This window comes from Eptatretus burgeri, chromosome 15 (genome assembly GCF_056783735.1).
Source record: "Eptatretus burgeri isolate ZD-2024b chromosome 15, Ebu_testis_v1, whole genome shotgun sequence".
NCBI classification, from domain to species: domain Eukaryota; kingdom Metazoa; phylum Chordata; class Myxini; order Myxiniformes; family Myxinidae; genus Eptatretus; species Eptatretus burgeri.
Genome location: NC_140975.1, coordinates 44639364 through 44664363, shown reverse-complemented (window position 1 = coordinate 44664363; position 25000 = coordinate 44639364). Strand labels below are relative to the sequence as shown.

General features: G+C 42.0%; 1 protein-coding gene across 6 annotated transcripts in view; it reads left to right on the top strand.

Moving 5' to 3' along the window:
• LOC147012078 (voltage-dependent T-type calcium channel subunit alpha-1G-like) overlaps window positions 1-25000 on the top strand; it is a 283844-nt gene that overhangs the window by 148901 nt on the left and 109943 nt on the right. For 3 of the 6 annotated variants that reach the window (XM_085858268.1, XM_085858265.1, XM_085858270.1), the window contains exons 13-20: window positions 947-1132; window positions 1659-1773; window positions 2065-2220; window positions 3850-3876; window positions 5053-5152; window positions 6379-6536; window positions 22921-23217; window positions 23644-23720. In XM_085858268.1, coding sequence (XP_085714394.1) covers window positions 947-1132; window positions 1659-1773; window positions 2065-2220; window positions 3850-3876; window positions 5053-5152; window positions 6379-6536; window positions 22921-23217; window positions 23644-23720 — 1116 coding nt within the window. The remainder of the gene's footprint in view (window positions 1-946; window positions 1133-1658; window positions 1774-2064; window positions 2221-3849; window positions 3877-5052; window positions 5153-6378; window positions 6537-22920; window positions 23218-23643; window positions 23721-25000) is intronic. The other 3 variants (XM_085858267.1, XM_085858266.1, XM_085858269.1) reach the window with 3 other exon arrangements.

Below are 25000 nucleotides of genomic sequence, written 5' to 3'. Positions count from 1 at the left end.
TGGGTTCAGAGCGCATCATTTTGATTATTCATCATAATGAAATTAACATAAGGGAAAACGATTGTTTCAAAATGCATTATGTTTATGCCACGAGCCTTCATTAAGCTCCCACCATGAGGCCTTGTCCATCACAGCAAGGTGAGACTTCTTGTTTTGTTAAACCACACGTGTGAATCAATGGTCATCACCCATCATTAACAACTGCTTAACTGTTGTTTCCTCATGTGCTCATTATTGAACCTGAAGTGAAGAGGAAGTTTTCACTTTGTAAATTCTAGCTGTAACAGTTTGGATTTGATTGTTATGGCCTGTAATGTGTGTTTGAAATGATTGTTGTCATAACATTAATGAAAGCCCTGTTTCTCCTTACTTTCACTGACCCACTTTGATTAAGAGTGCCTGATGAATTTGGTGCCATAAATCATCGCAATCCCTTATCCACTTCAGGTTGGAGGCTAAATGGATACAATGAATAAACCTTGTAGTAGACATCGAATATATTATTCCACAGATGGAGGCTGGGCATAATAAATAAAAGATGGATTAAAATGTTTTATGACACTTCAGCCAGAAGAAGGGGAAAACATGGAAGATTTGACCTCATTTGAAAACCAGAACTGCAAGTGGATAAATATGGAAATATTTGTGGTGAAACAGAAGAAGACCCTGGGACTCAGTCCATGTTGGGGCATACTGATGACCCTCATGGCTTTCTTCTTGACTGATTTATGGAAGGACTGATGGGTCTGAACATTGACAGTACATATCTCATTCTTGTATACTATGAGGTTGGTTGTGGAAGGATTGGGCTTGTTAAAGAGGATGGCAGGCCGTTGGTGGGCTGGGACATGGCAACTGCAGATAATTGTTTTTTTCAATAGAAAGCTTTACTCTTTCCGTAGCTGTTTTTAGTTTCTCGGGAGAGCTCTTTCCGGTTTTTGTGCAGCGTGTGGGAGATTGTGGGCCAGGCAGGAGGAGGATTGTCAGTGCTGCGTACCTTCCGCCTGCTGCGTGTACTCAAGTTGGTACGCTTCATGCCTGCATTGCGCCGCCAGCTTGTGGTCCTTATGAAAACCATGGATAACATGGCCACCTTCTGTATGCTTCTCTTGCTCTTCATATTCATCTTCAGGTGAGGCCTGGGGGCTTATTTATGTATCATATGGGTGCAGCAGAATCAATTGAATGCCAAGTCAGCCTAAAAGTTTTGGGGTTGGGAGTATGGTGGGGAGGAGGAGGAGGAGGCGGAGTCTGAAGAAGTAAATCCCCTGATGAGCAATTAAGTGGTTGGCCAGAGAGGGTTAAGTGGTGTCCAGTTACTGGAGGGCATGTGTGTTAAGTGAGAGGGAGGCTGGTGAGGATGGAAGTGGAAAGATAAATATTCTCAATATTTGTGGAGGTGAATGCTTTTGTCAAGCATGTGGCTGATGCATCATTCCAGTCATCTCGCTTGATAGGCAGCAGTTTCATAATCTTGGAGTATGTTTTTCTTTATGTGTTATCGTGTTGACGTGTCACCAAAACCTGACGTAACAATTATGCGATAGCTACAATTACAGCAGCAATGTAATATGGCATTCTAATGATAGGAAGAAGCATATCATTACATGTCGCTCATAGAATGCTGGTTAAGGGAAGTATTTATGCCCTGATTGCAGCATTCTTGGGATGCACCTGTTTGGATGCAAGTTTTCATTTGCAGAGGATCATGGGACACAGCCAGATCGGAAGAACTTCGACACCTTGCTTTGGTCTGTAGTCACTGTGTTCCAGGTACTCCAAAGCATTGCTTTGTAACATCTCTCCTTCTATTTTTATTTTATTTTAATTGAGCAGTCATGTTGGAGAGGGTTTACATGCATGAAAAGATAAGTAAATGCTTATTTAAACCATGAAATGTCAGTCTAGCATTTGAACTCAAATAAACCAACTCAGAGATTATTCGTTTACTTTCAAAACGTTTCAACAAACTGAATGCCTGTTTCACTTTTGCTTTATACAAAGGTAAATTGGATTGGGCCTATAAACCCATTTCCCCCATTATCAGTTTCTTCCTGTCCTCAGATCTTGACCCAGGAGGATTGGAATGTCGTTCTATACAATGGCATGGCTGCTACGTCCCACTGGGCAGCTCTGTACTTTGTTGTCCTGATGACTTTTGGAAATTACATCCTCTTTAACCTTCTCGTTGCTATTCTCGTGGAAGGATTTCAGGCTGAGGTAAAACCCTTAATTTTGTTCATACTTTATTTTCTCTTCGTTTCAATAATGTTTCATTGCCGAAGTATAGGCACTGCAGTTTGGTTTAATCCTGTGAAGAGACTTGCTAACAGATTAGTGTTTGTGAATTGGATTGTGGGTAATCAAATCAACTTGGTGCAACAAAACCACTTTCAATCTAATAGGCTATGCCACAATGTAGATGGTTGACTTGGCCTCATGTGAGGCTGTAGCAATCGTATCACGATCATTATTGATTCTTTCTCCTACTTAAAACAACCTAACTCATCCTTTTATTGGCCATTCATGCAATCTAGTGTTTGGGTGAATCTCTGTGTAACATTCAGCTGGGATGGTTGCCTTTTACCTAATTATCATGTTATTAAACGTAAATGATTTTACTTTTTGGAGATGCATCTTAAAATCGAAATAAATAAATAAACTTCACAATATCTAATCTTCCGATGTTGTCAAATGTCTTGTTTGTGGCCATTTACAATTGATGTGCTTTCTGAAGTGCAATTCACCAAGATGTGCTTTAATATGTTTGCAAATACAGTATGCATATGGTTTTTAAAAAAATCTGGGATAGCTCATGCAGTAATGTATTTGGAAATGGAGTGGAAAAGTATGAATAATAATTTGCCATTGTCAGTGGATGAATTGCAGAATCTGTGGAAAATCGATGTTCCATTTCTTGATGCAACTTGTATGTGAACATGAAATTAAATTAGCCTCGACGTAAGAGATTTACATAAACAGTAATCAGACAAAATACAACAACAATGCATCTTGGAAGCTGAATTTTCCCAGACATGTAGAGCATGCAATCAGTTACTTCATTATGGGTTGACATAATAGCTCAAAGGTGACGTACTCAGCTGAGTTTGATTCCTGACCTCACTTATAAACCGTCACACAGGTGCTTCACAGCCAGGGCATTGCATCAATGAGTGCGCCGTCTGTCAGACGGGACGTTAAGTCAGCTGCCCTGTCTGCTGGCATTCGCGAGTGGAAGTTTAGTATCCCACAGTGCCTTTCAAAATGATAGTCGGCCATTGTTTTCTGATACCATCAGCAAATTCCAAATTCCTGCCCCAATCTATTGAGATGCTGCCTCGGCAGCACAGCCACACCTCGGTGATAACGTAACTAGTGGGCTGAATTTGAACTCAAATCCCTGTCCAACATGCATTCAGAAGAAAGAGACAATTAATTTTGGCTGCATTATTTAACTTCAATTTTCTACATTTGGTGTTATGTATTGAACAGTAATAGTATAAAATAATAAGGTTCGTATCATATTCAGTTCTGTGAGATTTTAATTGCATATTTGTATGTCTTCAGCAGTGCATATCTGCTTTCTATAAAACTGTCACCATTACTTGGACAGAAACATTGCATATAACTTGGCAGCAATCCTCGCTTTGTAAAGAAGCATTTCTCAAAGGTACTGCACCTTGGCTATCCCTGTATTGGAAAGTAATAGTTCACACAGACTTTGACATCAAAGATTTGTAGGAACAAGGTGGAAACATGTGCGCTCGTGCACTATATGCCGTGCTTTTTGACATATGGCCAACTGACGCTGGTGATCACATCATACCCCCACACCCCTTCCTGCCTCAGAAAGGCAAAATGATTGAGAAAATGAAGGTAAATCTGAACTGCATGCATTGTGCAGAGGGAAAGGGAGGGGGGGGTGGAACAGAAGTTTGTTTTGGTGTTTTCACTGCATGCTTTACATCTCATAATTCACTATTATAACAAGGGGACATGGCATGGAAGGGCAGGCTATTACTACCCACTTGGTGGTTTTTTGGAGTAGATATCTTTGTGTATATTTAGGAAGTGTGAGCCCTTGATATTGCCCTTTTAAATGACATGCCTTTGCTGACTCATTTCCAGCACAAAAAAATGGTGCTTCACTTGATTTATTAATGCACACATTGGACAAGAAAAAAATGGCGTTATAAATTTAATGAAGCATTGTTATTTCATTTTAAAAGAACTTGCAAAACGAAATTTCAATGTCTTGTAGTTTAATGATCATAATTCGACAACTTCCCATCATTTGAGGGATCATTGAAGTGCAATGATGTCATAATATTTTTGGCACACTCATTTTGTCAAACATATTTGTTTGTTTTTCTGGGGATTGTCAGCATTGGACAATTTTCAATACCGACCAACCCCATAAGAGCCAACCATTCAACCCATCTGTTTTCTCTCATCTGTGTACGCTATCACAATGCATGAAGCATAATGGGCCTGTTGATTGCCATTGCATCGTTGCTGTGACATTCACGTTGTCGTTTCACTCACCAGTAAATTATTTACTTGAAGTCCTCACTAACTTGTGTCTGGTTCAGCAGAAATGTTTAAAAAAAATTTTTTATCACACCTTTGTTGAAGTTGAACCATGTTGATGTGGTTTATCAATGTTTTGTTAAATTAATTATTTATAACTTGTACAATCAGCATTTGGTTTATGTTGCTTGTCAATTGCATCTTGAAGACAACTGTGGTCCAACAACGTTTTATGTGAATACAGTCCTTGTTCAACAACATGCCCCAGTGAAGATGTTAGCTTTTTATCTTTAGTCATCTTAAGTACTTGAAAATTACTTTCAAAATTGCATCTCATTACCTGCACATTCTCAACCACAATGGAAATTGCAAGGATCACTAAAACCAAGAGGATAAAGTGAAAACCATTTTATCAATATGTGAAACAAAAATAATGACATCTGAACTCAGGAAGGCTTACATTGCTGAAGTGAAGGTATCATATGAAACTCATTGCTCGACTTGCTTGACCTCCGATTTCAGGGTGAAATTAGCCTGGAGGAAAGCAAGGGAAGTAGTGCCAGCATATCCGAGGATGAGTCTTCCACTCATAAAGAGAAGAAGAAAAATTCCACTGCAATAGGTAGGTTGTAAGTGTGGAAGTCATCAAGGAGATATGGAATTGAGTTGAGGATAAGGGAGAATGCATTAACTCTGCTCCCTTGTTTCAAGTTGCTCAGTTTGGACGTTGCTTGCATAAAGCTTATTTTGAGCTTACTGTTCCTTTATACAGCTTGCACTTAATGGCTGCACTTATCCACTGGGGCAGTATGTTTAGCTTGGGTAATGCACTTTTTCTGGCTTGGCCTCGGCATTTACATCACAGGCAAAAAGAATTGCTTCTGAGCAAACGATACTCCTCTTTGTTGAGAATTTGTCTCGACACTTTTGCTCATGATTTTCATCACGTTGTCCTTACATGTTTAGAAACGAATGTAAAGTAATGCTACTAAAGCAAAATGTACAAATTCCTCAGATAGTGCATAATTTCATGCAATTCGTGTGAAATTACTCTTGCTTTTAAAAGATTTGTTCAAGTCGCTATTGGCGAGAGCGCTTATGAAATTGTGGTAGCTTATTGAGTATTAAGTGACTGAGTGAGGAAGCAGCTTCAACTTATTTTGTTGAAGTGTTTAGAAACAAACAGGATGTTTCACTCATTGGAATTCTAATCTATTTTTATCCCCACACTTTTTGAAAAAAACTGGGGGATATTGTAATCGGCTCTGTCTGTTTGTCTGTCCGTCTGTCCGTCTGTCAAGCTATCTCCTCCGAAACAATTGTGCAGAAATTCACCAAACTTGGTAGTTATGATCACCACATGGCACGAAGGTGCAAGAAGGCACGAAGGTCTTTTTAGCCCTGCCCCTAGGATGGGGTCAAAAGGTAAACTACCAAAAAATGCAATTGCAGGCATATTTTGAAACATTTTAAAATGAAACTTTGTATATGCAATCAACATCGAGGAACTCTTGAAATATGTGATTAATTTTTGGATTTGACTCCCGGTTGATGCCCCAGAGAGTGGCGACTTGGGGTCACAGGGATCAAAACGGGGAAAATAATTTCACTAAAAATTTGATATCAGGTCATTCCTGGTGGAACATTGTGCCATCTTTCAACTTTGCTTGAGGTGGGAAGTGTGGGGATTTGCAATGGCACGCCATCGACTTCGCTTTCTTTTAATTTATGTCTGACTGCTTAAAGATTTCACTTTAATGAAAACAAAAATACAAAATGGCAGCATACATTTTTGGAGCTCAACAATTGAAACGAACTTTCTCACAAATTTGATGCATTTACCCACAGTTTTACAGCATGCTTTCTTTCACCCCAACAAAGCGTTCTGGCAGAATAACAGCAACAGGAGCATCCCCCAAATGGTCCAGAACCCCGTTGAGCCAAAGCAAGTTGGGTATGCGAGGCCCAGTTCTCGTGACCCTGTCAGCAGTGACCGGGAATCCTTGGTAAGTGAACCGGATGCTGTTGATTTACTCCTGTATAATTATTATCTTTTTTTTTTGTTCAATCCTTCAATCTGTTTTACCTGATCTTTGTGATGGATAGTCCTTTTGCAAGTCTAAAGTGAAAAGAAAGATTTGTGTAATTTCTCCTTGCACTTTTGACGAGCAAAATGGTTCTTCATCTCATGACTGAGCCCTTGCTTGGGCCAAGAATAGTTTTCTATCGCCATTACCCTTAATATTTTTGGTGAACTACCTGATGCCCCTCCACCGCCCACACCAACCACACACATATTCCAACTTCATGGCACAAGTGTCAAATGCAAACGAACGATGATGAGAATAATCGTCAATTTATGTGTTCAGGTTGGCCTGTTTGCTATTCCAATCTGAACACTTGGCTCATGATGCTAGAATCCCATATACTGTGTTGATTTACCCATTGTCTTTTTATGTCCTTGTGGGTTTTGGATGTGATTTTTGGACAAGCTCCTAGAGCCTTTGAATGCTGTTTAAAAAAAAAAGGGATGGACGACATAAAATGTTTTTTTTTCTGCTCACAATGGTTTTATGGCTGCTGCATTCGTTTTCTTTTCTTTGTAATACCATTTCACATGCAGTATATTGTTCCCAAAATGGTAATTTTCAAACGTATAGTTTGTTAAATGAAGTAATGAACATTACTTTTGTTGTGTTAATTCCATTGAGAGTGAAAATATTACATTATTAGGCCATGCAAACTGTGTATTGAAATGGAAAACTCGTTTTTGTGAAAGCTAGTGATGGTTGTGTTTTATATGGCCACCAGGTGGTTTGATTCGAGAGTCCATTATTAATTTATTTCATACTTTTCCTCACCACCTGCACTCGCTGCCAGCCTGATGGTGCATTGGACATTTCAACATGCATTTTATTGTCTAACTTCTATGGCAATATTGCTTGACACAACCCACTGTTTTGTGGGTTTGTTTGAATGGAGATTGAGGGTGGAGCATGGGGAGAGACAAAGAGAGAGAGAGAGAGAGAGAGGAGAGAGTTGGGGAGAGAGAGAGAGAGAGAGAGAGAGAGAGAGAGAGAGAGAGAGAGAGAGAGAGAGAGAGAGAGAGAGAGAGAGAGATGGAGAGAGAGAGAGAGAGAGAGAGAGAGAGAGAGAGAGAGAGAGAGAGAGAGAGAGAGAGAGAGAGAGAGAGAGAGAGAGAGAGAGAGGGAGAGAGGGAGAGAGGTAGGGAGAGAGGTGGGGAGAGAGGGAGAGAGGTGGGGAGAGAGGGAGAGAGGTGGGGAGAGAGGGAGAGAGGTGGGGAGAGAGGGAGAGAGGTGGGGAGAGAGGGAGAGGTGGGGAGAGAGGGAGAGGTGGGGAGAGGTGGGGAGAGGTGGAGAGAGATAGAGAGAGATGGAGAGAGAGAGAGAGAGAGAGAGAGAGAGAGAGAGAGAGAGAGAGAGAGAGAGAGAGAGAGAGAGAGAGAGAGAGAGAGAGAGAGAGAGAGAGAGAGAGAGAGAGAGAGAGAGAAAATATATATATATATATATATATATATATATATATATATATATATATATACACATACAGTATTTATGTATATGAGCAGTAAGAGAGTCGTGACAGTACAATGAAAGCAAAGGAGAAGAGTTGGGAGAATTCTGGTTCAAACTCAGTTGTTTTAGTCCTCTCTAATGCATATTACATTGGAGACTTTAGATTTGAGACATAGAAATGGAGGGGAGAGGAGTAATGCTCAGCTTCTGGAATTGGATAATCTACCAGTTACAGAGTACAGCATAGCACACTCAGTCCTGCATGGGGCTTGAAAAAAGTGGTGTTAGTGTTTCTTTGGCAGTGTTTTGGTCTCTCTTCTCGAGTCAGCATTTCCACTGTGCTGTCTTTCATGCTGCTGACACCCTCAGGGCTCTCCTGCCTGTAGCTATTAAACTGTGCTGCCACTGCAGCACTTTGTTTGCCTTGAATGTCCTCAGGGCTCTCCTGCCTGAACCCTCGATACTCTATTTGTTTGCTTCTGATGCCCTTAGAGGTCTACCTCTGTGCTAATGGCTCATAATGTGCCACAGAAGTTCTGCAAGTTGTTGGCTGATCACAATCACTTCTTCATTGACTGGCTTTTCCCAGCCTTCTCTCTTTGTCCTCCCGCTGCCAACATATTCATATCAGGCCTGATACCTTTCCTTAATTTTACTTTATTTTCCCTATCATAAGTTCAATGTTTATAATTAAGCTCGTGGTACTCTTCACTTCCATGATGCAATTAGACTCTCAATTTAATCTATTTTGGGAGGTTACGAGAATGGTTGTCTGCTTGACCTGATTGGAAATCTGAGCTCACAATTATAAGAGCTCTGGCCTTTGCGCATTACAACCTGCCACCGAGAGGTATGCTGCAAACTGATGTAATATTTCTCCCTAAAGTATACTAAGGTCATTACAAAGATTCTGTCATCCAACCCACTCCGGCTACATTGTACTGTTGACAAACTGTATTTTTTATGTCACATTATTCATACAGTGGTCATTATTCAGTGCACTTATACACCGGTCAACCAACTCCTTGATCCGAGCACAGACACTTTCCTTCGGAAGTGCCCATAATGCAGTGGGATGTGGCTCTGTCAGTCTTCCAGGGACGCAAAATGTATTCTACTAAGCTCATTTTTTCTATGCCTGGTGTTGGCTTACCAGTAAGGTGGCTGGCTTAAGATCTTAGGGTATTGAGTTTGAGCCTTTATGGTGAGGTTAAATAACATCAGGTGGATTGATTCAGCCTGTCATCCTTTTGAGGTCGGCAAAATGAGTACCAACTTACTGGAAATGAGACTGCATCAGGCTGGCATCAACAGCACAGTCATGCTCCAAGCAAAGGTGCAACCAGCTGATGCAGGCTGCATATGAAATAATAATAGTAATTTTTCATTTTGGGGAAATGCCCAGGAAGAATTGATAACATTTTAATGACAGGTTTCACATTTCCTTTTTCCTTCTGCATCACCATTAATTTAACAACAGTTCAGATGTCTTGTTTCCTGATCCTTTCTTTCATGGTCATGTCCTTGGTTCTAGATGCGATAATTTCAATTATTGAAACAAAAACACTTCTCGTATATGAGAAACTCAATATTTAGCAGACCTATTGGTAAATGATGAGACAGTATACATGTAAACTTAGGATCATCTCGACCTTTTATTTGAGATTTACAAGCAGGGTGACAGAATCTTTGTGATGACCCTTGTAGCAGTGACAAGCATACTGAGCATTTTCAAAGCGAAAAGACAATGAAAATTTAATGCAACTCTTTCAGTTGCTTTCAGCTCAGACATCCCCTCCCCATCTCGTAAAGATAAACCATTTCAGCTTGCTTTGTGAGTTTGTTCGTTCGGTTTGAGACGTGGCACATGCTCAATGGTCAAAGTTGTCTTTTTCTGCATCTGCTTTTTAGCTCACCTGGGAACGTACAGTGGTTCCGGGGAGCTTATGAGATGGCGTGTTGTACATCCGTCCACAAATACTTTCAATTTCTTCTCTGAAAGTACACAAACAATTTCAATGAAATTTTATCACAACGTTCAACACCGTGTATGTACCAACGTTTGTTCATGGCATTAAAAAACATCGGGCCCGAAGGGGATCTCCCACGGGTTGCCCCCCAAAATATGTATGTGCTTTCTTCTCCGAAACTACACACACAATTCCGATGAAACCTGACTACAACCGTCATCACCCAAGAGTTACCAAAGATTGTTCATGGCTTTAATAAAATTGGGGTCTAAGGGGGTCTACAGTGGGTTGCCTCCCAAAAGAGGTATTTGCTTTCTTCTCAGAAACTATGCACACAATTCTGATGAAACTTCACCACAACCTTCATCATCCGTGATGTACCATAGTTTGTTCATGACATTTGAAAAATTGGGGACTGAGGGGATACAAGGGGGGGGAGTTGCCCTCCAAAAGAGGTATTTGCTTTCTTCTCAGAAACTACACACACACAATTCCGATGAAACTTGACCACCGCCTTCATCACCCATGATGTACCAAAGTTCGTTCACACCATTAAAAAAATTGAGGTCGAAGGGATTCTACGTGGGGGTTGCCCCAGAAAATATATATTTGCTTTCTTCTCTGAAACCACAAACAGAATTTCGATGAAACTTCACCACAACCTTTATCATCCGTGATGTACCAAAGTTTGTTCATGGCATTAAAAAAAAATCTATACGTATTTGCTTTCTTCTCCATTACATATTTTGTAGGTCATCCATACCTACCAGTTGTTCCCTGAATATCTTATCCAGCTGCTACCAGGTGAGCGCCCAGGGGTATTGATTGCCCCTGTTTAATTTCCTTTTGCTTTCAAGTGTGTTTGGGTTTTGCCTTCCTCTCACGATTTGAAAGTACCAAAATCGTTTATTAGCATTTAATATGAAGATTAAATGTCAACATCAGTATGTAAAAGGTCACTACGAGGTCGAAGATAAGTTATCTCAACGTTTGTAGTTGTCCTCATATGATCACTCTAATGGTCCAATCACAGCACCAGGTCTCTTCCTGTTGTTAGTAGACATCTCAGTGTACTTTACAACTTTCACAAACAAGCAAATTTGTGCTTTTTTGCCTCAAAATTGGTCAATCATGAAATCTGATTATTGATTTGTTTTTTTTATTTTGCTCCCATAATTATGGGTAGTTTTTTATTTTACAGTTAAGGGGAACTTATGGGGTCACTGAAATTTTCTGCGGTAGCATTTTGATGCCCAATCCCTTACTGTATTATCCTGAAAGTGTAAACTGAGAGCCACAGTGAATCACCTTTCACTGGGAAGCTGAAACAATAACGTTCCCATGTTTTTGGATGGATACTCAGGCTGATTATATGGACAGGGTGATATGTGTATGCGTTGCCCGGGATGTCTCAACTGTGGATGGAATTGCTGCTATGGAGGTCATAGAGAAGCGCATAATGCAATAAAGCATGAACAAACAAACCACAAAGTATGAACTGGCATCACATGCAGCACAGATCAGGTGAGGCAGGCCCTCCCTGAAAGTCATTAAAGAGCCAGTTGGAGTTTTGTTCACAAAATGATTGTCCATTCTCTTGAGATTAAAATGCTTTAAAGAAACTCAGTATAAATCTTTAATGCTGCCCCTTCAACTGAGTTTGAACCCACACCATCTGAGATGCCAATCCAGTTTCTTCACCACTTTATCCAGGGAAGGTTTCACCTGAGTGATCAATTAAATATTTATGAACTTGAAAAAAAAAGTTGCAATATCATATTGCTTTTTATAAAATGTGTATAATTATTTAATGTAAACAACCAGACACTATGGCGCAATGGTTACAGTGTTTGCTCTGAGTCTGGGAGGTTGGTTGTTTGAATCCCAGCCAAGTTATACCAAAGACTTTAAAATGATATGTGCTGCTTCCTTGCTTGATGCTCAGCATTTAAAAAGGATAGAGTTTGGACAACCAGAACATGGACAATCATATGTTGGCAACCATAGTACAGGCTTGTTTTTTTTCCTTTTTTTGTATACAGAGTCGAGGCTTGTGAAATAGCTAGAACAAAGAACAGATCAGGACGCTACGGAAAGAGGAGAGGGAAATGCCAACAGCAGCACCGAGGGACAATACAAATGGAGATGGACAGCAAGGGATGTGGGTAAGGATGAGGATAGAGAGAATGAAGGCGGTAGATACTATGGATACAGAAGCAAAATCTGGAAGGAAAATCTGGAAATTTGGGGGATGTGGGGGTTGAACAGGGGTAAAAGATCATGGTTTTGGGTGGGAGGGTAATCTGAAACGGCGGTGAATAGCTGTCTTGAAGACCTGGAGGGAAGAATGAGATTGAAGATAATGTGGAAGGTAGTTCCACATGTGGAAAAAAGAGGAACGAATGAGTGGAGGTGAGCAGTGACTGGATTTTGAGAGTTTTACGGGAAGGGAGTTGCATGTGAACCACGTGCACCCTACAGAAACCTGGGGAGGGTGTTGGGGGGAGACATAGCATGGAGAGATCCGAGGGTGCAAGACCAGAAAGGATATGGTAGAAGACAGAGAGACCACTGACCTGTCTGTGTGCAAAGTGCTATATCCATTGACTCAGCTTCATCGCGTGAGACTCCAATGATATTGAAGGCCTTAGTTTCCAATGGTGTCAACCTGAGCAAGGTGTGAGGCAGGGGCACCTCCCCAGAGTGGGGAACAGTGTTCCATCAAGCTGTGGATGAAGGCCTTGTTTGTGGATAATAACTCAGGTATGCCAAGAAAGAACTTTGCATGACAGAGGATGCCCAGTCAGTGATTTTTGAGTTTGAGTGACTGAACTTCTGTGAAAGGATTGTTAAGAAAGTGGATGGGAGCGTTTGCCATACAGACCTTTCAGAGGGGGAGAGAGAATGTGTGTGAGACACACACACACACAGACACACATACAGACAACATGTGGGGATTTCTCAGGATTGAAAGACCTATTCCAAGTGTTTGACTCGTTTGTGATTTTTGTCTTTTGTCCGTGACATCTCTCATCTGTCTAGCTGCTGCCTGTCTAACTGAAAGATGAGGGATGTCAAGGCAGAGGATGGAGTCATCAGCAAAAAGATAAAGAGGATTTTCCAGAGAGTCAAAGAGACCAGTGATGAAGTTTAGAAAGAGGATAGGGCCTAGAACATTGCCTTGGGGTACTCCAGCCTTGACAGGGAGATTAGATGAAAGGTTTCGTTGAGAGCCACACGTGGATTACAAAAGTGGAGGAACTCTATAACCCAAGAGTAGAGTTGTCCATGAGAGAGAAGAAGAGAGAGAAGAAGAGAGCGAAGAAGAGAGAGAGATTGTGGAGAAAGGCAAGATTCCAGACTATATCGAAAGCTTAAAATATGTCTTGACAAACGTCCCTTATCTCATGTCTGGCATTGAGGGCCTCCATCTGTTGTTAGGAGTGTAGAAATAGCATATCCAAGGTGGAGTGACCTGGTCTGAATCTAAATTGATGATTTGAGTTGACTTCGTTTTTTTTTTACATCAACTGCAATGATGGATTCCATGACCTTGCTGATGATTGGAAGTAAGCTAATATGTCTGTAGTTAAAGAAACCGGTTTCTGCACCTTTTTCTGTAATGCAGTGATATTGGCTGACTTCCAAGTAGATGGAAGATAACTTAGGGCAAATGATAGGGTGAAAAGAGAGAGCGAGTGCCAGAGCAGCATAGCAGCTTTATAGGACACATAAGCTGATGCCATCTGGTCCAGTTGAAGAATCAGAGTTGAGGGTTGCCAGAATCTTCTTCACCTTCTCAGGTGCAAAAGACACAGAGTCCGGGAACAGTTGGGTGCAACTGAGAAGGGTGGGAACAGAGAGCGAGGGGTTGCGGACACAAGACTCAGAAGCAAACACAGAATTGAGGCATTCAGTCTTCTCATGAGTAGAGTTGGCTGTGGTGCCATTTAAAGTGAGGGAAGGGATGGAGGGGGTGGGGGGACGGACATATTAACAATGCACAACCAGGTTTTACAGGAGGCAGACAAGTTTGAGAGTTCATTCTTGAGGTTGGACAGATGTTGTTTTTTGGCTCTCCTTGGTGTGGGCTTTGTGGAATGATCTGAGGTTGCCTTCAGTCAAATTTGAATACCCAGGCTGAGTTAATATCAGGGGCAGTAGACTAAGGAGATCAGTCCTGAAGTGCAATGGCTGCTTGCAGTCCCTGCCAGTTTGCCCGAGTGAACTGCCAAACTCGCCAGCACTGAGGCTGTTCTCTGAGAACGTCTGGAGAGATTTTGACCTTCACAAGCCCATGATCAGATCATCCAATTGGAACAGAGGAAGAGCAGGAAACATTGGCAATGAAATTGGCAAATCCAGAAGGGAGGATTTTCCAATGATGGAAATCTGGGTCAGAAAGTTTACAGAACAAGTCAGTCTCATGGAGTCACAGAAGTCCTTTGCTGAAGTATGATGGCTGGTGAAAGAGGTATGAACACCCATCCAATTGGCATGATGACACTTGAAATCACCACTTATGGGGAAGAGAGAGCTGGAATGAGTGGTTAAAAGTTGGTCCATGTCATCTGAGAGAGAGAAATATAAATGGAGTCATCCTTGTTTGGAGGACAGTAGACAAACAAGAGGTGGGAGCAGAGGAGAATTCACAACTAAAAGTACTCCTTGGAATTGGGACAAAATAAATGGACAGAAAGAAATGGAGTTATTGATGTACATTGTGACTGTGCTGTCAAGACAGGGTTCATGCCGGTCACAGTTAGGAACAGGTGAGCAGGAGCTGCTGGTAGGGTGCAGTTATGTGGAAAGGAGAAAGGAAAGTGCATGGGCAGGAGGAAGCTGGGAGGGTGCAGAGAAGGAGGGGAGCTGGGAGTGTGCAGGGAGCAGGAGAAGCTGGGAGAGTGTGGGGTGGTGGAGGAGCCTGGAGGCCGAGGGGTGGAAGCGGAAGTGAGAGAGGGAGGGGGAGTAGTGGGGGAGAAACTGAGAGAGGGAGTGGTGGAGGAGTATGTGGGGTGGTAAGAATGTTTTCCATTGAAGGCACTGAGGAAAATGGGGCTATAAGTACGAGAGGAGACTTGATGAACTAATCGTTTGAGTGAAAAGGTTTTGGGAAATATGCTTTGTAAAAAGAAGAGGAAGAGATTTTGAAGAAGAAAAAGAAGAATAATTAATGGTTGGTCTTGATGGAGTCGTGTTACTGACCAGTATATTAATTTAATTTTGCTTTGGTGAAGGTTATATTGGCTGTTAGGTTTCCTGTTGATTCACAACAACAACCACAACAACAGCAACAGCAACAACACCATGAGGAGAAAAATAAAAGGACAATTTTCAGAACAGCTAGGAGAAAAGGAATGAGGAGAGAAAGGCAACACCATATTCTCCGGAGCTGTCACACTCGTTTTCAAGTGTTGCAAATCATGTTGAAACCGACATATCCTGTGAAGGAGGAATCAGGGGTCTTCTGCATGCGAACCTTGGAAAGATCAGTGACTCGCCTCTTCCCTGACCACGACGGATCAACTTCAACCCACTGTGTATTGGTCTGTGAAGTTTCAGCTTCACTTGTTACATCATACCCTGTGAGGCATTCTTTGCTGAACTCCCTCAACTCGTGGACTCTACCTGTCGGACATTGCACTGCTGTTATCTTGGCGACAATTTCAAAGTTTGTACATCCTCATTGGTGCCATTTCAGGTGATTTACTTGCCATTTTTGAGAAGGCACTTGAAGAGCTGACTGATGCATACTCTCGGAGCATAGTCATTCCTCCAACCTGTCCTCTTCTTTAAGTAACACATTGTCATTTACAGCTTGTCATCCCCGTCTTCATCAGCTTTACCTGTGGACTCAAGGGATTCTCCATGCTTTGGTGATATGAGGATGTCACCTTCTGAGGACTTGTAAATCATGACTGTCAAGTTGGCTTCATCCTGTGCGCACCCTCCGGACTAGATCCTTTCAACCATGCTCACTGCCAACCTTTCACCCATTTTTAACCCCCTGATGTTTACTGTACAAACTACTTGCTTGACCTAAGTTGCCACATTGAGAGTCATGAGTTAACTTAAGGCTGCATTGTTGTCTGTGATGTTTGTACTCGTTTAATTTGGGAATTCTTCAAAAGGTCATTAAGTGTTACATTTAATTCGTATTATTGTGCTTCAGGTAGTCAGTAAGGATTAATAAATATTACTTAAAAAGTTACCCTTCTCTCTCCTGTCGTACATTGGTTTCACCCTTAAAACACCACGGAGTGCACAGTCGTGTCTCGATTTCTTTTCTGCCATGACACCCTCTGGGTTACCGGTGAACTTGCTGTGGTGCTCCGAGGTCAACACGTCACAGTAGTAAGGAGAGTAAGGGCATTTTAAAATACATTTTTGAATGTTGAAAAAAAATGTTAAGTGCTTTTAAAGTAAGAAACATTTTATTCAGTGAAGATGTAGTTTGGGGATATTGAAAAGGAGAAGGGATAGGGAACTAAGGAGTACCTGAGCGCACATTGAGTTCGGTTTTATTAATTTTGTTGTTATTGTTGTTTTGGGGAATATTTCTTTGGGGGGGTGAGGAAAATATTTTTGTTTGTTTGTATTTTTTTTAAGTGAGAAGGGGAAAAGGATTAAGCTGAAGGATCAGAAGTAATAATATCTGGTGTAAAATAGAGAACGAAGCACATGCGGTCAAAAACAGGGGCAGAAGTAACAACCCAACTAGCCCAGCCCTACACAATTTGGCCGGATTTTACCAGGGACAGAAATTTGGCAATTCAATACAGCAAGGTACGGTTTGGCACAGAAAATTGGACAAAATCATGACCAGCAACACAGGAATGAAAATAAAACAGTAAAATGCAATGTATCTGGTCTGGGAAACAACCATTATTCAAAGAAAGATGGAGGGATGGTTTCACATGATAATTTATTGTGACCATCCCTACCTTGTTTACTTATTTTTGGAGTAACATCTCGACATCCTTTTGAATTAAAAAAAATGTTTTATGAGTTGTTTCTTTACTTTTTTGGAAACATGTTTACATACTGGAGAATTTCAATGTTATAGCATGGAATTTTTTTTTATTCTTAGGATTTGTGTTGCATTAAACACGAGCAATCCTCCCCTCCCCTTTCAGGTGGAATGATATGAGTACAGAAGGGGAATTGGAAGTGGAGTACAATCTTTGCTGAAGCTAATTTAGTGACTAAATTGATGTAATGGTAATTTTGGGTTCCAATGTGTTTTGCTCAGAATATGTGATTAGAGTGCCTTTATTAACTATGTTCCATGACTGATTTACAAATGTTGTAGTACAAACCTTGTAGACATGCTCACATTGTAATGTCACTGGACATACTCTATGGATGATTGAACATTATAAATAGTACGTGCTTTATAGAAATGTGTGTTGTTACTCTGAATTGGTCCCATGCCTGCCCTGCACAAACAGGGCAGCGGCAGGGAGACAGCCAATTGATCTCCCATTAGCGAAACAGAGATTCCTTGCATCCAAGATTTTGTTGTCATTGGGGGGTGAGGGGAGGGGGGTGTCGGATCTTCTCCGACATCCTCCCCAGAATGCAGTCCAGACAAGTGCTGAAAAATGTGGGGGCCAATGCACACCCCTGATGAACTCCAGTAACAACTGGAAATAAGTTGAAGATGGTATCACCACATCTCACAGCACTTTTAGTACCAGAGTATAGTCCAGACATCAGATTGATCAGTTTTGATGGCACCCCATGAAGACAAAGAATCCTCCAGAGGGCATCCCGATTCACTGAATCAAACACTTTGCAGAGATCAACTTAGGCTGCAAGCAGCCTCTGCCGAAACTCTCGTCTGCATTTGGTGAGGACCCAAAGAGCAAGGATACGGTCAATCATTGACCTCTTTGGTGTAAAGCCTCACTGCTCTGGGCACTGGTGCTCCAGCAGATGGAGGCGAATCCTATCATGAATTATCCAAGCAAAGTCATTGCCTGGCACTGAGAGCAGTGTCACCCCTCAGTAGTTGTTGCAGTCCTGGCAAGAGAGGGACAACAAGGCCCATCTTCCAGTTAGTTGGTATGATGCCTGTGTTCCAGGCAGAGCACAGAACTGCATGCAACAACATGAGTACAGCATTTCCACCAGCCTTGAGAAGTTCAGCATAGATGCCACAGATCCTAGGAGCTTTACCCCATTTCAAGCGGTTCACTGCAGCCTGTGTTTCCACCAACGAAGGTGGATCACAGTTGATTGGAGGGTCAGCAATAGGGATAGTAACACCCCTGACATCCAACTCAACAGCTGGTGGATCAGCCTGATATAGCTGCTCAAAGTAACTGGCCCAGCGGGCCTTCAGTTCGGACTCCTCTGTCAAGAGCCAACCACCCTCTGCTCTACCTGCAGTACGCCGAGGGACAGGCTTGCAGGAATGCAATGTGCAAATTCCCCTGTAAGCAGGATGAGAATCACTTGACCACAAGTGATGCTCGACTTCCTCACAGATTCCTTGCACATAGGCTTCCTTGTCCACCCTCAGTGCATGTGCAGTTTTACACCTCAACTCCCTGAACAGCTCAGCTCTGCCATTAACCCTGGTCCTGTGACTCTGGTCAATGATATTCATTATCCCTTGAGAGACAAAATTCTTCTTCGCCCTCCAGTGAATTCCAAGACGTCCACCGGCAACATCAAGGAAGGTGGTCTTCAAAGCACTCCACAAGTCTTCAGGATACCCCAAAGCACCCAGACCCCATCCAATCCCCACTCAGCCTGTTCACAAACTCCTTAGCTACCCTCTCATCTTTGACCTTGCCAACATCCACGAGCCTGGGATGGTACCATTCTCCCGGATTGAAGCTGAAACTTCAGAGTAGCGACAACAAGCCTGTGGTCAGTATTGAGGAACTGAGCACTCCGGTAGATGCTGCAGTTCTGGATCATCATCCAGCAACCATCAATGAGCACATGTTAATTCTCCTTTGCCACATGACCAGCACTGGAATACCAAGTGCAGTGATGAGCCTGTGGGTGCTGAAACCATGAACCAGCCAACCTAAGTCCATGACTTCTTGCAAAGTCAAGGAACTTAGTTCTATTCTGGTTCACAGTATCAGATCCATGGGGACCAACACATGTTTTTTTCGACCAACACACCTTCACACCTCAGTACTTTTTGTACAGTACACCACAACTTTTTGAATATCCTGCACACAAGCAAACAAACAGACAAACAAACAGACGGAGTTGGGTGAAAACATAACCTCCTTCACCTTCGTTGGCAGAGGTAATAATCAAAATCATGACAATTTAACACAGATAGGGGCCACTTAACTTGGTGTGTGATTTTGAAGGTGACTTCTTTTGACCAACACACCTCAGTACCACTCCGCCACAAACCACCCCACTCTGACCAAGGAAGTTTACCCTGTGCTTTTCCACCTATCATCAAGGAATGGAGGTCGTGAAGGCTTTGCCCAAATCCCGTTATCTGGTGAGCTGCCTTGCGATGGGCAGCAGCACAGGAGGTACTCCCACAGAGTGGGTTTTCAGTTTTCTTTGTATTTGTGGGGTTAGCAGAATGAAGTGTTTTACGGTGGCCGGAATGCAAATTCTGCCACCAACCTAAAAAACAAGTAACCCAACTGTCGGAGGACGTCCGCAGACACAGTTGGGCACTAGAAATGGATGACTGTTGGCTCACAAGAAGCTACTCCACCCTTTGACAGGTTTTGTTTGTAATCCTGCTGGGTGTCCATATCCATCCACCCTCCTCACCAGAAAACCTGGTAGGGAGACGGTTTAGTTGACGACAACCCGACCATGAAACAGGTTAGTAACAGGTTTACATGGTACCTGTAGCAAGTCACAGATCTAATCTGACCTGACCTGACAAAGGTCAGGCATCTACCTGGGGGATGGCCAGACGGAAGCCCCTGGAGTACCGGCAGAAAGTGGACTCAGCGACGTGCTGCTCCAGCGCATGCCGCCATACCTGACCTGACCTTCTGTACAAAACTGTTCAAGCTCAGTCAAGTTGCATGGGGAGTGTTGATGTACAGCATTCTTCAATCACCCATAGATATTCGATTGGATTGAGGTCGGGGCTCTGACTGAGCCACTTAAAGACATTCATCTTTTTGTTCCTTTGCCACTCCAGTGTAGCTTTAGCTGTGTGCTCCGGGTTATTGTCATGCTGAAAGGTGAACCTCTGTCCCAATTTTAGCTTTCTTGCAGAGAGCATCAGGTTTTCCTCGAGGATTTTTCTGTATTTTGCTCCATCCATTTTTACTTCTATCCCAACAAGCACCCCAGTCCTGACCGATGAGAAACATCCCCATAACATGATGCTGCCACCACCATACTTCACAGTGGAGAAGGTGTTCTTTGGGTGATGTGCTGTGTTGGGTTTGTGCCAAATGTAACGTATTGCATTTTGACCAAAAAGTTCCATTCTGGTTTCGTCAGACCACAAAACATTTTGCCACATGGCTTCAGAATCTCTGGAGTGTTTTTCTGCAATTCTCAAATGGGACTCAAGGTGGGCTTTTTTGAGTATTGGCTTCCTTCTTGCCACCCTATCATACAGGCCAGACTTGTGGAGTGCTTGAGATATTGTTGTCATGTGCACAAAATGACCAGTCTTTACCATTAAGGTATGTAGCTGTTTCAAAGTTGCCATTAGCCTCTTGGTGGCATCTCTGATCAGTCTCCTCCTTGCTTGGTCATCCAGTTTGGAAGGACGGCCTGACCGAGGCAGGGTCTTGGTGGTACCATACGCCTTCCACTTCTTTATAATTGTCTTGACTGTGCTGTAAGGGATATATATATATATATATATATATATATATATATATATATATATATATATATATATATATATATATATATATATATATTCATTCAAGGCCTTTGAAATATTTTTATACCCATTCCCTGATCTGTGCCTTTCCACAACTTTATCCTGGAGGTCTTTTGAAAGCTCCTTTGAAGCTCATGGTTGAATCTTTACTGTGAAATGCACTACCCAGCAGAGGAAACCTACACAAACAGCTGATTTTGTTCTGAAACTAGAAGGGCACTCAGTGGAGCGCATACCTCTGCCACATAATGCCTGATCCACAAGAACATATCGGGCCCAATACATTTTTGAAATATCATGCTATACAGTACTATGTCGTTTTTGGCCCTACCTCTCCATGGTGAAGAACCTTTGAAAACTACATAATTCTCGTATCCCGATCCGGATTCAGATCTTCACCAAAATCGAATCAATTCGTTGTAGTCACACACCCAACCTGTCTACCAAGTTTCATTCGAATTCGTCCACAACCTTTTGAGATATCGTGATATATATATATATATATATATATATATATATATATATATATATATATATATATATATATATATATATATATATATATATTAGTTGAGCCCAATCTCGCAATGGTGAAGAATCACTTAAATTCCAGTAGTCGGATCCGGATCTGGATCTTCACCAAAATCTAATCAGTTTGTCCTTGTCACACACCCAACCTGTCCACAAAATTTCATCTAAATCCGTCCACAACTTTTTGAATATCCTGCACACAAGCAAACAAACAGACAAACAAACAGACGGAGTTGGGTGAAAACATAACCTCCTTCACCTTCGTTGGCAGAGGTAATAATCAAAATCATGACAATTTAACACAGATAGGGGCCACTTAACTTGGTGTGTGATTTTGAAGGTGATTGGTTACATCCGAGCTAATTTACAATTGCTATTTTAAGGGGGGTGAAGTGTTCATTTTCAATTTCTCTCTTTTGTATCTCCACTTTGGAACAACTGGTGGAAAACAAATTCCTGGAAACAAAACATCTGGCCCTGTTGGTGGAGGAACAGCATATGATTGCCAAGAGAATACGTCAATTCTTTGTTTTTTCATAAGTCACTTGTGTTTGAATTTTATCTCTACCACCTGTGTCATGTCCTGTGCACAATACCAAAAAATTACGATTTTATTTTCCTGCAATTGAATTATTTTTTTGCTCCTTCTTTGGCATAATACCCAGAGTGAGTTGTGCAACCCTTACCTTCTAAACAAGTTTTATCTGCAGATTTATAAATAATAATAAATAAATAGAAAATAGACATTTGGCCCATTATCCACTGATATTTTATCTAACAACCAGTTTCGTTTGACAAGGTTTTGATGAATGAGTCACTGCATGCTCCACATTTTAAACATGTTTATATTGTCGCGATCCCGGCTGTTTAATGTCTTCCAGCACGGAATACTGACGTTAATGTCTGAGCTTCAAGCAGTCCACGTGTGGACAAAGAGAACAACAAAACACACCACTGTGTTTCAAATCGGCCTCTAGGGGTAGGCACGATATTTTATTGGCTCGATCTCAAAAATGGCTGGTAACAGAATTGAATACACAGCACAACAACCTGCCAGAACTCTTGGCAACAATAGAGTTCCAAAAACAGGTCGTACAACTCACAGCTCCGCTCAACGATATACGGGAATAACGATCACACTCTTCCTGATTTAACTCATTCCGTTAGACGGAGCTATCAACGACCAGCACGACGGTGCTGTCGAGAGTCTTTAAAATCACTTGAAAATCGCATTAAAACATGCGCGTCTGAGCGCTCGATATCTTTTTCCACTCGTGAGCTTAGAGCCACGTCCATCGCCAACAATGGCGCCCCGGCTCTCCCGCGGCCCACCCACCACGTGCGGACTAGCCAACCAATCCCTAGGAGCCTGAAAAAGGTCACCTGACATTGTGGGTGGGACACTCAATTTGGTGAGAACATGGTTTTTCTCACAATATACACATTATCTCTAATCTTTTGATCTCAATCTTTTGATGTGATCTCTGGGGCGATACTTTTGCAGAGTAGTCGGCGGTGTCGTCAACGGAGTCTTGGCAGTCTCAACGGCACACCAGCCCTGCCTCGGCGCCAGCTGGCAGCCAGGGAACGCGCTTCATTCCTCTCTACCTCCAGAGATGAGTCTCTTCGGAGAGCAGGGAGCCTTCCGAGGCAAGCCTCTCCATCACTGCCCACTGCGCTTCCCGACTGTAACGGAAAGAGTTCCGTCAGCATGGTCGAGACAAACTATGGAGTTGATGCTCTGAGGGAAGAAGACCTTGATGCTTCTGCTGCACAAGTACAAGATGAAGAGGATGTCCAGGTAATAAATACCACGTTTTTCTCATCAAAAGCAAAAATACATTTATATACTCGAGATAATTACAATCAGTGAATTGCACGTCTATCAATATGTTGAGCAGTGAACATTATCTCACACTTTTGAGCTTTTTTGTCTTTGGGCTGGATTTTAAAGACTTTAAAAGCTGACTGAATAGTGTATCTCCTGTCAATCACCCCTAAAGTTATACAAAGAAAACACAACAAAGCTTTGATATGAGAAAAGCTTATCTTGCACATAATTTTCCGTCACAACTGATTCCCATCATTCCCTCGTATTGCAATTGATGCTAGTTAAAAAAATGGAAAATGATGTCGTTGGTTCCTCCTGTTTTTCCTTTTGCCTTTTTTACACTCTTCTCTTCTCTTTTCCTTGACTTTTACTCACCGTCCTGCTTTCTCACTCAAGTGTTGCAGGTGCTGTGTCCCTCAATGTTGCAAGGAGCGTCCAGACTGGTCCCTTTACATCTTCTCACCATCAAACAGGTGGGTCTATCTGCTCTCATGTTATGAATACATCAAGAATCACAAGTGGGAAAAGTTTGACACTTGCTAGAAATGACATAGAAAAGGACTAACTTCTGTGCCAAATTTAGCTTGAACTACTATTCCTTCATCATTGGGAGAAAAACTTTATGACGACCATTTTCACGGCCCTGGCTAATCCGGTTCAGTCCATTATTAGGCATCACAGCACAGCTTGGTCTGGCCCGAGTTGCTTCCCATCGTAAAAATCATAATTTTCCCCTACGCTTGACGGACTTTATGAAAAGCTGTGTGCTGATACAGGATGTTTAAAAACACACTAGGTAAGCCTACTTGAGGTATTGCTTTGTGTTGCTGACTCACCCTGCTCATAGGATGGTGTATGAAGTTTTTAAAAACATCGATTTGAATAAAAAAAATTTCCAAGCAGATTTCAACAATCAAAAACAAGCAAAATAACTTCACACATGGATCATGGTTGAAATGCCATCTGATACCAAGTCCTGTTTTGTGTGAAATCATTGTCGTAGTAATTACTACAAATTTTTAGTTGGTTGAGCTTTCTTTTTCTTCTGAATAATAGGTGATCCCAACCACCCCAACTTAATAGCGATACATATATTTGTGTGTATGTATGTGTTATTCCGTTTTGAGGAGGGCGTAATAGTTCGATTAAGGCCTGAGATGCCTTGTGTACGTTCGTCGTCGTCGTCGCCTTGACTTCACATGGTTGTGAAGCCAATAGACCGAAGGTATCTGGCAACATCAACCGTTCACTCCCAAAAATATTTTGTGTCAGTAATGTTGAAGGATTGTCTATGTTGAGTGAATGCATGGCATGTGATGTGTGAAGCAGTGTTGCAATATTAACATAATGGGGTTTGTGCAAAATGAATTCTGTGTGAACATTATTGGAGGGGTGGGTGGTGACCACAGCACAGAATGGTTTGGTGAACTTTCATTTCTCTAGAGATTTGATTCTGTGTTCTGTATGTCAGAAGGAGGGAGTTTTGGATGTTGTTTGAGGGATAGTATTCGATATTGGAGGTGGCTCGGTGATTGTGGAGATGTGTTTTCAATGGAGGAGGAGGAATATTGTGGAATATGTGAGAGTAGTGGTGAGCTGTGGAATCGTTATTGAATCGATGAATAGGGGTGGTTTAACATAACGTCACAGGGATGTAAAGGATCTTGTGCTGCCGAATACAAACTGTGGACCCCACATGCCTCAGTGATTTTTGATTGGGAGTATTTTTGATTCAGTGTAATGGTGGTGGACA